The sequence below is a fragment of the Mesocricetus auratus genome, unplaced genomic scaffold (genome assembly GCF_017639785.1).
Source record: "Mesocricetus auratus isolate SY011 unplaced genomic scaffold, BCM_Maur_2.0 Super-Scaffold_100007, whole genome shotgun sequence".
Lineage (NCBI taxonomy): Eukaryota > Metazoa > Chordata > Mammalia > Rodentia > Cricetidae > Mesocricetus > Mesocricetus auratus.
The window spans coordinates 85399031-85415102 of record NW_024429191.1 but is presented as its reverse complement, the minus strand read 5'-3'; the positions used below and the strand labels follow the sequence as shown (position 1 = coordinate 85415102).

At 44.2% G+C, this 16072-nt stretch overlaps 1 protein-coding gene across 2 annotated transcripts in view; it reads left to right on the top strand.

Annotated features, from left to right (window-relative positions):
• The window catches only part of Prkca (protein kinase C alpha), a 380485-nt gene that overhangs the window by 254075 nt on the left and 110338 nt on the right, over positions 1–16072 (top strand). For both annotated transcript variants that reach the window (XM_005069988.4, XM_040749986.1), the window contains exons 4-5: positions 6226–6337; positions 9729–9857. In XM_005069988.4, the coding sequence (XP_005070045.1) occupies positions 6226–6337; positions 9729–9857 (241 nt within the window). The remainder of the gene's footprint in view (positions 1–6225; positions 6338–9728; positions 9858–16072) is intronic.

Sequence of the window (16072 nt, the reverse complement as noted above, 5' to 3'; positions counted from 1 at the left end):
AGTAGTTAGCTGCCTTGCTGGGGGCGGGTATATGGACTTTAAAGACTTGGTGGATACAAGTTTGATGATAGCATCTTGCTTGTCTGGGCAAAGAATCTTAAGAAGCCTACTAATGAAGCTTGGTTTGACAAGTCAGCCCAGCTATGAAGATGACTCGCATTTGGGGCTAGAGAGAAGACTCGGTGGTTAAGAGCACTTACTGCTCTTGCAGAGAACCTGGGTTCAGTTCCCATTAGTTCCCAGCACCCGCATGATGGTTCACAACCATCAATAATTGCAGTTCTGGGAAATCCAATGCCCTCTTCTGGTGTCCACAGGCACCAGGAATGCATGTAGTACACATACATACATGTAGACAAAATACTCATAAACATAAGACTAAATATAAAAATAATTTTTAACTTATTCTAAAGAAGATGACTGTTATTCATCAAAATAAAATGAGGTCACTTTACAAAACCAAAATGAATTCCTGACACCAGACACAGGAGTTCTTTCATAAAGAGGCAGCATCTACATCAAGAACAGCCTGGTCAAAGACAAAGTTTTGGTTTTGTTTAGTTTAGTTTAGTTTTTTTACAACTGAGTTTCATGTATCCCAGGCTGGTCTCAAATTTGCCATATAGGTGAGGTCGGTCTTGAACTTCTGATCCTCCTGGAGTGCTGGGGACAAGAACTTTACCACTGAGCTATACCCCTAGCCAGCATTGTACATTCTAAAGTCCCTATGGACAGGTATCCAACCCCTGAGAACAGCTGAGAATTGGAGCCTTTCTTATAGGAGAGATAGCATGTAATGATTACAGTAATAACCACGGCTTTGTTAATGCCTGACCCTTTTGTTAACAAACAAAAATTTTAATAAGATTTTTGGTTTTGGGTTTTTTGTTTTGTTTTATTTGTCTCATGGAGTTAAAAAAGAAAAAAACCCCAGCTTGTTAAGAAATTTCAGATCACAGTAAAGATGCCAACTTTACCCTTGGAGCAGGGTATTCGGTGTAGCTTTTGTAGTGAGCATGCGGGTGACATTTAGACCCAAGCCTGGCTTCCAAGGATGATTCATGAGAATGCATCAGATGGTGAGAGCAGGGAATTTTCCTTGGTATTTAGAGGAAGCAGCTTGGAGGAGCTGCACAAGGAAGTCACGCCCCAGAGCTCCATGGGATTAAAAACAGCCTTGCCCAGGAACTCAGAAAGCCTGACCCTGAGGCCTTCAAGGACAGGCATTTGGGTTCTCTGAGAAACCTCCAGGACATGTGGGAGAAATTCAATATGGATAGAAAATTCAGGATGGAATCACACATACAGACACACACACACACACACACACACACACACACACACACACACCTCAGCCAAAAGCTTGCCTTCCTTACTCATCAGATGAGAAGGGCAGGTGAAATGTCTGCTCACATAGGCCATCCTCATCTCCATCCTTAACAGCTGCCTGCCTCCTGCAGCTCAGGGAACATCCTTTCCTCCAGAGACTTTACTCTGCCCATACTTGGACCACTTTCCTTTCTTGAAGACTGAGATGGCAAAGTCGCCTAGAGCACGCTACCTTCAGTACAGACACAGAGTTCCACAAGGAAGAATCTAGGAAGTCCAAAGCTCTGCCAGCATCAAAATCTGTGGTGACAGAACTAAGAGCTTGTTTTTAACTGATTTCGGGAGATGATGGTGATGAGACGATGATGATGATGATGATGATGATGATGATGATGATGATGATGATGATGATGATGGAGAAGGAGGAGGGTGTCTTAGAAACATCTTGAAAGGGATGTTGAGAAGGCTTTCCAGGGAAAGCTGATTGAATTACTATATTTTAGAACTAATAAATAAGATTCACACACACACACACACACACATTGGTCAGGTTTTTTTTTTTAGGAAAGAAATCCAGATCTAGATTTGTGAGTGAGATTTTATTTTTGCTGATGTGAAGCAGTGTACTCAAAGTCTCTGTTTTCAGTGCAGCCACTCCTGAGTCGAGCATTTGCCTAATTTATTATAGTGTAATATGTGATACAAGACAGCAGATTTTATACTCCATTCAAGCAGAGGCTGCCCAAGAAGGTAAAAGGAACATTTACACATGTTTCACTAAAGGGAAAGGACTACTAACCTGGTCATAGGGGATTTTACTCTATAACACACCCTTCTCTGTGTGCTGGGGCCAAGTTTTCCACACCTTACCTGAGGGGTGATTTTCTTTAGAACAGCAGTCCTCAATCTGTGAGTCAAAACCCCTTGGGGGGCTCAAATGACCCTTTCACAGGGGTCACATATCAGGTATCCTGCATATCAAATACATTGCAATTCATAACAGTGGCAAAATTATAGTTATGAAACAGCAATGAAAGTAATTTTATGGTTAGAGAGGAACTGTATTAAATGGTCACAGCATTAGGAAGATCGAGACCCACTTCTGCAGAACCTTCGAGCAGAGCATGGTGAGAGTGCATTTCTGTTAAGATGCGGTTGCTTTGCTATGTGTTAGGTGAAGATGCACCGTGCAGCAGACAAAATGATTCTGCAGGAGAGCTGGGCTGAGGTTTGGACTCAGGTATATTTACAATCACAGAGAAACCTCCTCTGTTTTTTTTTTTTTTTTTTTTTTTTTTTTGGTTTTTACGAGACAGGGTTTCTCTGTATTGTTTCGGAGGCTATCGGTCCAGCCTGGCCTCGAACGCACAAAGATCCGCCTGCCTCTGCCTCCCGAGTGCTGGGATTAAAGGCGTGCGCCACCACCACCCGGCTGAAACCTCCTCTGTTTACTTTGCCTTTTCTCCTTGCTTCCCAGAGAGCTCAGAGATTAACTTTACGCTTAAAACTTAGTACTCTGTCTTGGTTCTGTCATAGTTGCTAATTTGACAATGTCAGTTTGGAGCTCTTTTTCCTCTTTTTGAGGTTGGAGTGTGTGTGTGTGTGTGTGTGTGTGTGTGTGTGTGTGTGTGTGTGTGTGTCCTCTGAAAGTTAACAGTGGTCTTTCTTGCTACCCCTGTATCAGTTGCAACAGGTAGAATCCTGGTGGCTCTCGCCAGTGGAAGCCATCACAATAAAAGGCATAGGTGAACTACATTGGGAGCTCCTAGAAGATGAAGGTGCCGGGGCTTATGGGTGTGACAGAGAGTCCCAAAGCTGCTCAGGACCCAAGGACCTGCAATGCTTAGGCAGGAGCACACTCAGGCGTCTGTGCTCTCTGTAGCAGGTGTTTCTCCACCTGGAAACCCAGTGCCTTTCAATCTCCCCAAGACCCAGGCTGGCCACACACTGGGCTGAGCCCTCAGTCAGCCAGAGACTCGGGATGACTTTGTTCCAAAGCACTGGTCACAGAGGTTGAGACACAGTGTGTGTTTCCTTTACTTGCAGAGAAATTTTCCACTCCTACTTTTAAGTGGATCTTTGGAGTTACCCTCCCTAACTCCTTCATGTGAGATCTAGCAATTAGGGAATCTCATGGACAGGCAGCAGATGTCCCTTGGCTGTTGTTCTAACCAGGTTCGTGATATTTGCTTAGCAAACAGGACTGTGTTCCCATCCTGTACACAGTATATTTAATTCATACATCGTACAATGAAAGTCCTCTTGTTCTATTTATGCACAGAAAGTCTGGAGACCCCAGGACGCCTGCCGTCAGCTGGTAGCTTGGCGGCAGCGGCGTCCCTGCTCTGCTAACGTGCTATGGTTATGTAAGATGTTCTCCTGGAGAGAGCTGGGTGAAGAGCATACAGGAACAGGCTGTACTAGTTTTGCAAATTCTTGTGAGTCTTAAATGGTTTCAAAATAAAAAAGGGTTTTGTTGGTGTTTTCTTTTCCTAAGTATCAAGACAGTATTGAAGAGACCATCTAGTACAGTTGTTTCCAACTTTAATTTGAGCAGTACCCTCTCCTCCCCTCCTTTGCTCTCTTCTTTCTCTACCCTGGGTGGCTCTAGGCACCTGCTGGCAAGCTCAGGGTTCTGTAAAATCTCATTTAAAATGCTAGTCCCACCCCCAGTGGTCCAGGATCCAGATGAGGAAACAGACCCAGAAAAGACATGTGCATTGCCCGTCAGTGGCCGTGGTAGAAATACAGACAGCCTTAGAGAGTTTCTGCTCCAGTGGCTTTCTGTAAAGCATAGTGAGTCCCGTTTAGGTAACAAGGGATTTTCTCCTGTCCGAGCTGGTGAGATTCATCATTCTGGATGAGTTTCTGTGCTCACACCTCCCTCTTCTTCTGTTCAGGCAATGGCATCATCCTGACCTTTTAAGTAGGGGCCGTGCATGGGGTAACGCAGACCACCAAGCAGTTTCAAACTTACCACGTGTGGTGATTGCCAAGGAACTTCTTGGGAGGGCCAGACACAGAGTTCAGGAAGCCTCCATCCTGACCACCCCTGAAGGCTGGAGTCACCCCACTCTCAGGAGGCATCCACTGTAGCCCACCCCACTGAAGTATTTTAGAGAAACCCTGGGCTTCGTGAAGTTTACTTCCATGGCTAATGCGGTGACAGCTTTCTATGTTTGTCCAGCTCTTATCAGGTTGCAAACTGTTTGCATGAGCTCATGTGCTACTGGAGTTAGCATGAGCACTTGTGGCCATCATGACTCATAAGCAGGATCCAGGGCCACACATGTACATGAATATGAAGGACTCTGGGGCTTGGTGGCTCTCCAGAGATGTACATATAGCAGGTGGAAGTAATGGCTTCCTCTCTTTCACCATCCCCCAGCAGTTAGAACCTGGAGATGCCATATGGGTGTCAGATGAATAAGAGTTAGGTTTTCCTGAAAGTGGGGCCCATTGCCCACGTGCCGTGTCGACAAAACTCTGTGTGACAGGCAGCTGGCAGGACAGCCACCCCAGGGCTGACTGCCCTGTGCATCCTTCAGAGGGTTTGGAGTGAGCCGCCACTCTCGATTTGCTGTCAATTGTTGATGCCACATTTCTGCAGGGCACCTGGCTGTTTTCTTTTCCCCAACATCTTCTTTGCCCTCCACGTTGTAGAACACAACCTTCCCTGTCAACACGGGTCCAGCTAATTGGTGCTGATGCTAGCCTGATCCTGCAGCACACTGCCCCATGCCTCAGACATCAGAGAAACTGATCAGCTGTTCCAGTGTCTGAAGCCATTGCCAGCTAGGGGAAAGTACTCCTGCAAGGACATGAGATATTTTATAACCCAAGAAGGGACTTTATAGAAGGCCATATAGTGGGTGGCTTCAAAAGTATTACCAATCTTGAGCCAGAGAGATGGCTTGGTGGGTAAGATGCTTGCTTGTATCACTGACTACACGAGTTTGATCCCATAGTGATCAAACATAGTAATGGAGAGAACCAACTCCAGAAGTCGTCCTCTGACCTTCACACATGCAAGGTGGCATATACAGGCACATGCACACATGCATGTGTGCGTGTGCGCACACACACACACACACACACATACATGCAGGAAGAGCAAGCCATTTATCCACGCTTCTGAGACATGTGAAGATTCAGCCAGAGACTCTAGAACCCAGGCCCTTGACTTCCATGGCTTGCTGTGTATAATTTCTATTGTTCTGCCTGTGAGTTGAAGAACGGGAACCCAGAACAGCTTTCTGACTGCACCCTGGCACTGTCCAGTCTGCTAGAGAGAGTCATGAGCCTGCCACTATGCTTAGGGAAGGGCTCCCCCAGTTGGTTTCTGGTTTTCGTCTAGCCCCTGACATTGCCCCCAGATAAATGCACAGAATCTTTGGAAATAGTACACAATCAAGAGGTCCTGTCAATCACAGAGTATATCTGATTCCACGGTCTATCAGGATTCTGGAAGACAAGAGGTCTCCCCAAGGATCTAGATCCCAGGTCCTTTAGCTCAGTTCCACAAGGATACCAGACACTATATAGCTTTGCTAGGTATTGGGGGGACAGGGACAGGAATGGTTTGAAGCACTGAGCATGACCCCTTCTATACCTTGATAATAGTAAGCTTCAAGTCATGGAAACCTTGTCACTGGCTATGTACAAATTATATGCTTTAAAGTGAGGGAACATGAGTATCTGCTATATTAAAATGTGATATGTCAAAAAGACACACACACATACATATACACACACACCAAGCACACTCCTCTGACTCTAGGCAGCATACACAGTCTAGAACTAGCCAAGCTTTGCAATGAAAATAGACATGAGCTTGACTTAACCAAAGATACAGCCCTTTCATACCTGAAATGGATGTTCTTCTTCTCCCTCCAGGACCCCAGGAGCAAGCACAAGTTCAAAATCCACACTTACGGAAGCCCTACCTTCTGTGACCACTGTGGGTCCCTGCTATATGGACTTATCCACCAGGGGATGAAATGTGACAGTAAGTAAGTTTTCTTTTCCAGTAGATGGCCAGGATCTGCAACTCATTCCTGAGTGTGCTAAGTGCCAAGGTTTTAGAAACTTCTCAGCAGCAGCTTACCGACAGACAGAATAGGTTCAGATAAAGGCCAGGCCCAAAGAATGATGCCTTGCTCTCTTCTCCAGGTTCTGTTTATTAAAAGCTACTTCTTGTCTAATTATGAGCACCCCCAAAGTTATTTGGTTTATAAATGAAGTTAGTGGGTACTGTGACTTTTTCAGTGTGTGTGTGTGTGTGTCTGTCTATATCTGTGTGTCTGTGTGGTAGAAATCTTCAATCCCTGTAAAATGCAGGCTATTCAAACCCCACAGAAGACTCCCCCACCTCCAGATTCCACATTTGGTTGGCTTCAAAATAAGCTAAGCAACCATAGTCATTATCTTCCTATGTCTCTAATTAGTGGGTGGACTGTGGAAAAATCCAGCAGGCTTCTCCTGAAGCTAAAACTGAAGCTAAAGTGAGCATGAAAACCAGGGGAGCATCCTGAGCTCACTCACCCTGCCCGTTGACAAATGGATGGAATCTATAGCATGTCTAGTTATGCATGACATCGCAGAGGTCCGCTGGCACGGAGGGCGGGAGGCTGTTTCCCTCCTCCCCCTCAGTCCTGTGCATCCTTATTCAATACCAAAGGGCAAGAAAAGTAGCCTCGGAAACTTCCTGTTTTGCTAATTCTCGAGTGACGAATTTACCTGTGTGGGTGCTTGAATAAAAATGTATACTTTAGGATGTAAGAAGGCAGCTACTAAGCCCTTGTTATTGATAAGTGACGAATTTACCTGTGTGGGTGCTTGAATAAAAATGTATACTTTAGGACATGAAAAGGCAGCTACTAAGCCCTTGTTACTGATAAGTGTTAGGAAAACACTTATTCCTAAAGACTAGGTTGACCACAAAGCTTTGTATCCTGCATGAAGTAAACACGGTGTTTTACATAAGTTAGGATATATGAGCATTAGAACCGTGGAAAGTCTCTCAGAGCCCGGGGGCTGTTCAGGTTATCCAGCTGTGCAGGCTAATGGCCTTGTCATCTGGGCTAGCAGCTTCTGTGCTTCAAGAAACACTCAGATTACAAACACATCATTTTCAGTGTTTCTAAAAATGGTAATCCTAAGTATGTTTGTAAATGTATTTTTAGCTATTTTAAAACTTGGAGCAGGGCTAGAGAGATGGTCCAGTGGGTGAAGATGCTTGCAACCAAGCTTGACAACCTGGCATCAATCTCTGGAATCTACATGATGGAAGGAAAGACCAGATTCCTACAGATTGTCCTCTGACCTACACACACACACACACACACACACACAGCAGCACAATTAATAAGTGTTAAAAAAAACATGGAGCAAACATGAACACTCATATGTGTTACATACATGTCAACCTTGACAGAGTTAGACAGACTGAGAAGTTTATATCGCCAGCCCCACTCGAGAGGTAGAACTTGCCGTCAAGTTCCTCCCCACCATATGGACTCCACTGAGGAATCTGCTGGGAGAGGAAGTGCGCTCTTCCTTCCTGTTCCCACGTGCATATTCTCTTCTGGATGGAGCAAGGATCCTGGGTGCTGTGTCATTTTAATACACTGTAGACACAGATGAATTGCCTCAGACAGTTTCTGGCCCATTTTCTGCTGCTGTAACAAAAAAATCTGAAATGAGACACTTTATAAAGAACAGAGGTTCATTTAGTCTCAGAATTCTGGAGGCTGAGGCATCCAAGGACAAAGCACCAGCTTGTATGTAGTATAGGCCCTGTAGTATAGGACATGATGGTGGGGGGCCTCTCATGGAAAGCTAAGATGCTAGCTGAGACCTCTCTTCTGCTTCTAAAGCCATAATACCACCCAGGACTCCCTCTCTGTCGTGCTCATGACCTCATACACTAATATCTACCTCCCAAGGGTTCCACTACAATTGCCATTATTATGAATTTTGTGGGTGAAATTCTCAGCACAGGAATTTTGGGGGAGGCATTTCTACCATGGCAGATACTAATTAGCCTCCCAAACCATCTGTCCTAGGGTTTTATGTCCTTGTCCTTTATACCCTTGAATGTCTTTGTAATAAGTAAGCTGAACTTAAAAATAAATTTTATACAATAGTATCCATCTGGTTTTACATATTAGGATTCTGCTTTAGATTTCATTTGGAAAACATGGACTCCATCACTGAACGATTTTGAAAGTCATTACTTTTGTTGGTTGCTTTTTTTGTTTGTTTGTTTTGTTTTTCTCTTTTTTTCTTGTACTTTGGGGTATCCAGGGTCCCTCCTGGTAGGAGGAGAATGAGCTGATGGCATCAGGATGGCTAAGTGAGGCCTTTGCAGCATCTTGAGCAGGGAGCCTTGGGAACAGACGCCTAAGGGAACCCACATCTGTGCAGTCACTGGCTCTTCTTCTCTTGCTGTGTCATTGTCCAGGTTTCCGTGTTTAATTACAGCAAATACGTCTTACTTATGACTCTCCCCCACCCTCAAAAAAACGCTATGTTGCCATGTTGGGATTAAGCACCAGGATGGAAAGGGGTAGTCAGACCCTGCCTTGAATATTGCAGGTTAATCTTGCTAACATCCCTAGGAGAGTGGGTGAGGATTCTAGGAAGCCCAAGGTACCAGGAGGGCGGAGCCAGCACACCTACACAGCCTCGTGTTTGTAGTCAGCCCTGGGGATCCTTCTCAGGGTTTCTTTGGTTCACAGAAATAGGACTGATCTTTTTCATATCCTCCCCCTGTCTCGCCTACATAATGTCAGTGTAAGGAATGGCTTATGCCAGGCGTGTATTTGTTTTACTTGGATTAATATTTAAATATTTGAAGACAGGTTTAAAATATCAAACATAAGTTCCTTTTTCCCCCCAAGGAAACATACCTACACCTTCTCAAAAAAACCAAGTTACTTGAGGGAAAGAAAGTTTTTAGGTATTCCCTACACTCAGCCCGCAGATTGCCACTTCCTTGGTGGCCAGCTCAGAAAGGCAGAAGTGATTCCCTGAATAAAGAAATAAAAAAGTATCCTCTGTTATAAATTTGCATGTTGCATACCTATGTGTACATAAACCATTAAGTAGTTAGTCTGAGCTCTGTATGCATTCGCCTGTGTAGATTTTGGCAACTAATTTGAAGCAGTCGCAGAAGAACAACATGGGTTCTTTGGCTGTGGTAAAGACTGAATAAATGTGAGATGGATATTTTAAGGGTATTGTCACTCACAGGAAGTTCGTGTCACCAGAAACATTATAGCAAGATATCACGTTAGGGGAAGCATCATTCCCACTTCTTCCTAGACACCAAACCATGAAGGCAGTGATGTAAGCCCATATGGCCAACCTCACCCCTTGCCTTTTTTGATTCACAGCCTGCGACATGAATGTTCACAAGCAGTGCGTGATCAACGTCCCTAGCCTCTGCGGAATGGACCACACAGAGAAGAGGGGGCGGATCTATCTGAAGGCCGAGGTCACTGATGAAAAGCTCCATGTCACGGGTAAGACATTGTCCAGGAGAATCATTGTTGAGCGAGGGTCAAGCTGATGGCAAAGCAGGGTGACTCTAAGCTCTCAAAGCATTTACCACTAATTAATACGTCCTATGAGGATGCTCTGTACACAAGGATCTCCAAATGCTCAAATGTCATGCAAAGTCTTAAACCAACCAGCAGACCTGGGGAGTCCTGACAGCATGGTCACCATTTTCTTTCCACCGTGCATGGGACAGGACAGCCAATGGGTCAAAATGCTATTGGTAAGACCAAAACTGGGCCAAGGAAGACAGAGAGGTGGGAGATCTAGATGCTTAGTGGCCTTGGGTTGTTATGACGTAAAAAAACCCATCTCAGGAATAGCACAGCCACTGAGTGTCTTTTTTTTTTTTTTTTTTTTTTTTTGGTTTTACGAGACAGGGCAGGGTTTCTCTGTATTGTTTTGGAGGCTGTCGGTCGAGCCTGGCCTCGAACTCACAGAGATCCGCCTGCCTCTGCCTCCCGAGTGCTGGGATTAAAGGCGGGCGCCACCACTGCCCGGCTGCCACTGAGTGTCTTGCATATGCTTCCTTTGTGTCAATTATGATGTTGAGCACTTCATATAAGATATTTACTCCCCTCTACACTGCATTATTAACCGCACTTTCCAGACAAGGAACAAGGAGTTGGAGAGCTTACAGCATTGCAGAATTAGTACATTTGCCTCTAAACCCTCAGCCTCTAATTGTCATGCCAAATGCTTCCACACCAATGGCCCAGCCACGGTGGGTATTTCTTATCCATGGTATGTAACAGTCCTCCCTGTACCTGTATGGGCCCTGTCACAGTCTGAATTTTCTCCTGTTTTTTCCCAGCCCACTTTTAGTGCATCAACACACTCAGCAAAGTTATCCAGTATTTTGGTGACCTAGAATCTATCCCATGTCTTCAACATGTCCCAGCCTCTCTGTGCCATCCTGGGGACTGAATCCAGGGCCTTGTGTTCGCTAGTGAAGTGATTTGCCACTGAGCTAAACCCCAACCCTCCGTGTCAGTTTATGAGTTAGCTCTCAGATCAGTCTGTGTCGTTGCTCCTGGGGCTCCCTGGTGGAGTGGCTTTAAGTTCATTCACCTCTGCTCATCATTTTATCGGGAGGGGTTTTATATTTCCATTTGTATTTATAGCTTTTAAGCTATCTTAAGTGTTGGAAAGATTGACTTTAATAATGTTTATTTATAAACATCAGAATATGTGATAAAAAGACAAAGGAGAGATCTATCTGTGTAAGAAAAGAAGGAAGTGGAAATATTTCAGAGAAAGCTTACTTGGGGAAATATCTTCAAGAGTTTGGAGAGGGGTTTGTTTGTTTGTTTGTTTGGCTGGCTGGTTGGTTGGTTGGTTGATTTTAGCTCTTCCTTCCTTCCTCCCTTCCTTCTTTCTTTCTTTCTTTCTTTCTTTCCTTCTTTCTTTGAAAAGTAAGCATATTTTCTTCCAAGAACTGTCCTCTCAAGTCGGAATGCAAACAAGTTAAAGAATTTTGAGGTGTTATTCTGGATGTCTCCATGGAGGGTATTTTTTTTTTGTTTTTGTTTTTTACGAGGCAGAGTTTCTCTGTATTGTTTTGGAGGCCATCGGTCCAGCCCAGCCTCGAACTCACAGAGATCTGCTTGCCTCTGCCTCCCGAATGCTGGGATTAAAGGCGTGTGCCACCACCGCCCGGCCATGGAGGGTATTTTTAAGACATAGTTTTTTTTTTACCTAGACCTCCCTTCTATGGGGTCAATACTGCCACCAAAGTGGTCACTCTACCTAAGGAAGAAGTGGGGCCAAGAGCTGTGAGTTTCTGTGTCAACTGCCATCCACTGCAAGAGAAATCTTCTCTAGTGAGGTTTGAACACCGATCTATAAGTATAGCAGTATGTCATCAGGAGTCATTGTATTGCTATGTATGGAATAATAGTAGTAAGTTTTCTACTATATGTCCTCAAACCTATATAGTCTCATATTCTTAGTCTCATTGACAGTGTTGGGTATGGGTTTCATCCCACAGAGTAGGTCTTAAATCCAATAAAAAATGAATAAATTAAAATAGTTGGTTACTCCCTTAACATTTGTTCCACTATTGCACTGGTAGGTATATCTTCTTACCTAGCAGGTTATTGTATTTTGCAGTGTTCACAGCTGGTTGAGACTGGCAATTACTTTTCTCCTCTAGTTACATACATAGTACCTTCCAGCACTATGCACACTTGATAGTAGGAGTGAAAGTTCCAATTGAGTACCAGCTAGATTTCTCCATGTTCTATGACTTGGGTGTATGTTGCCTTCAGCAATAGAGTCTTGTACCACCAAATTATGGAGGATAGGCAAGAACATAGGAAAAGCTTGTAAGGTTTGGGCAGGGTTATAAGACTAATAACTCAAAAAGAGATGCTATAAGTCTTACTTGGTAGCATATGGTTTGGAGTTTGAAGTTTTATACCCGCATTTAACTCCATTAAAACTTCTTTTATGTATGTTTGTATTTTAGAAGTTTCTATGCAACTTTTTCAAAAGGCTAGAAAAGCTTTTTGTTTTGTTTTGTTTTACAAGACAGGGTTTGTCTGTATTGTTTTGGAGGCTGTCAGTCCAGCCTGGCCTCGAACTCACAGAGATCCGCCTGCCTCTACCTCCCGAGTGCTGGGATTAAAGGCGTGCGCCACCACCGCCCGGCTGAAAAGCTAATTTCTAAGTATTTTCTGTGTCTAACTTAAACCTGTAAGTTTACATTATGATCCTCAATCTATAGGTGATGAAATTGAGGCACAAGGAAATGAAGTAGCTTGTTCCTGAAAATGGGAAGTTTGACTGTAAATGCTTTAATAGTACCAATAAGAATGGGAATCTATTTCTAAGATAGTCACTGGATATACCTTACTGGGAGATCACTTGCTGAAAATTTGTGACTCTGGAAAACCAAAACAAAGTAAATTAAAATTCAGTTATTTATGTAAAGGGAATCTGACCCTAAATTCAGAAAGTAAAGCTCAAGGAAATAACTAATTAGTAATAATATCTTGAAAATGGGTTTTATTATTTTGGCAGTATTGGGGAGTAAACCTAGAACCATGCACATACTAAGCAAGCACATCCTACCATCTTGGGTTTTTTGTTTGTTTTTTGAGACAAGATTTCACTTGTAGTCCAGGTTGGCCTCCAACTATCTTCCTGCTTTTGCCTCCTAAGTGTGGGTATGCAGGTGTGTGCTACTACATCCAGTTAGAGTTACTGGACACTCAAAGAGAAGACATCCAACTCACAATTTTTGGCATTCTGAAGTATTGTGAAGAATGCCAAGCAAAGCAGTCTTTCTAGGGATGGATACTCAGCCCTACCATGAACCTCTCCCAACCTCTCCTTGCTGCATGGTTCAGGCAAGAGTTTGCCCTGGGGAAATCTGTTGAAAACAGCACATACCCCTTCTGTGGTGCCCAGGACGTAACAAGCCTTTCTTTGCGCTGTGCACGCTATGTCGGTTGTCTTGTTGACTCCTCAGGTGCTCTCCTCAAGGAGGTAACCGTTCTTGCCCTCATCTTCAGGGTGAGTCAGGGTATGAAGAGGAGAGAAGGAAACTGCCCTAAGCCACAGAGAGGAAGGTAATGGAGTTGGCCAGACCCCAGCTCTTCCTTTCAACGCCTGGGCTCTGAGCACCCCTGAGTTTCTCTTACTGAATGCAGTCTCTTTTGGAACAAACGATAAACCCACAAAATATTTTCCAAACTTGCATTCAGCACTCCAGGACACTCTTGAAAATCCAAACATGGGACTTAAAACCAGGGGAGAAAGGGGTACCACGTGGAGGTATTAAAGAGCAGGCCAAATCCAAGTGTCATTAACTGCCAAATTATGTGACTCCAAAATAGCACACTGCAGCAAAGGGCTCAGAATGTGGAGGGGACTGGGAAAGAAAAGACCCTATGAAAGAGGCTGCTGTGAGCATTTGAAAGGTAGAGAAGGGCACTCGCAGGGAGGGGCTCAACAGGATGTGAGAATTAGCATGGCTTTAATGAGCACACAAATATGGGCAATAAGCCACAGCAAGTAGAGCTTAGGGTCCAAATGCAAGTAATTTCTTAGAAAATGCATTTAAACTGAAACCCCCCCAGCAGTGGTGTTAATTGCTAGATTAGCTTAGTCCCCATTTCACCTATGTGGAATTGTTCAGGTTGAAAATAATTTCCAAAGTAACTTAGGAGCTCCCAGTGGGAGCTCTACTTCTGGATGGAAATCACCCTTTTGAAATCAGAGGTGAGTTCAGTTTCTAAACTGATGCAGCATTTATGGGAATGACCTTGTCTTCATTGATATATTTTTATATTGTTGCCTCTGGGCAACGGTGCTGGATGGTACTAGAACAGTGCCCCCCACCCATACCCAGAGATTTTAAAAGGGTTCCTATACTCTTGTGTCATTTTTTAAAATTTGATATGGAATAATAAAAGAAATTCCTCGTGAGAAGCAATTTTCAGTTTAATGTTGTAAGTAAATGAGGGAGAAATACCACCTGCTTCCTAGCTGTTTCAGGAACAAGTCTCTCCCACAGACATATTATTCTGAGGAAGAGTGTAATTTTCTCACGTATTTTGGTTTGTTAATGTAGCGTGGAGATTGACGTGCCAACCTGAGTCCTCATGGGGCAGGCAACAGGATACCTCTCTCCTGGTCTGTGGCTCCTAGCAACATGTGGACCTCCCTTTCTGAACTTCCTCTTGGACTTTAAGAAGCTCACTGTTCAAAGCCAGGGTCTCTCCTTCCTGGGTACTGGACGGGTCACCATGTTGTATGATTCAAACAGCATTCCCTCTACATGCTTTTCCGCCTCCTCGTAGTATATTTAGTACATAATCGAAGCAAGGAGGCTTAGCTCCCTGTACTACCCCAGTTCTCTTAGCATCTATCATGGGACTTTTCCTGGAGGGTTGTAGGCCACGTCTGTCCATCCCAGACAGAGCACCAATGACAGACCAAAAGAGCCGTGCTAACCAAGTCCATCTTGGTGGACCAATGAGTTTATCAGGCTTACTTGCAGAAGTGTGGGTGACCCTAAAGTTCTGGGCCACAAAGATGTCTCACCTCAGTACAATTGGAAGCTTCTAAAGGCTGAAAAGAGTAAATCCCTACTTCAGCTAACTTTCCTCCCATAGTACCTCCAGATACCAGGCGCATTTGGCCAGTGTAATTTTTTTGAAGTCCTGGATTTAAGATCAGATGATCAGTTTGCATGCAAAGGGGAGTGCAAAAGAGAGGGAGTGGTTATAATCTCAGATGAGGGCCCTGTGACCCTACCCCCACTTTTTCTATATAGGAACACTAATAGGTTTGCTCTCATGAGGGTCTCTTGCAGATAATCACAACTGCTCCGATACAAGATGGTAATGTCCATTTCATGCCTAGAGAACAGCATTCCACCATAGTGTCCCAACAGGGACAACTCAGATGGTTACATTGGGGAGCGCATCATGGGGCATGTGATGTCTATGAGGGAGTTCAACCTGAAAGGAATGACAGGGCACACTAGGTCCCTTGAGGAGCAGTGGGAGCTTGCAGGAAGATGCCTTGACTGTTCAAGAAAGCTGCAGGTGTGTTGTGTGAGCGAACATTTATTCACCCCACATAGGGAACCAACAATAGACCAAAGTATAGATACCATTGAAGTCCAACTTGATGGATCAATGAGTTTTATTGGGGTATACTTAAAGAAATATGAGTGAGGGGTTACCTATGGGAAAAGAAATGGCTCAAAAACATCTACATCATCAAAGCTATAAGCCTGGAGCTCACTATACAATACATCCTACAAGTTAGGGTAAGGGTTACGGTTAGACTTAACTCCCCAAATTGGAGAGTATCTTTTTCCAAGCAGTAGTTGATCTGAGACTCTTTCAGGCATTTTGGCTAGTCTGAGAGTGTCCTTACTGTTTCTATATGCTGGAGGAGAGACAGGCCTAGTGAGTCTGGTCAGTTTCAGGGACTTCCTTACACCTTTGGATTGTCTGCTTTCAGAACTTAATGAGCTTTCTTGCAGGATGGAAAGTCTCCCCTCCTCTTTGAACATCCTGTGTGCTAATGACATCCCCTCCAAGATGGTTTTTAATCTCCAAGGAAACTGAAGTGAAACAAAGTGGGAGCTTCATATAGGGAGTGACAGAAGAGCCAGGAGGACAGGAATGATGGCTCGCTGGGCAGAGATGTAGAATGTGTC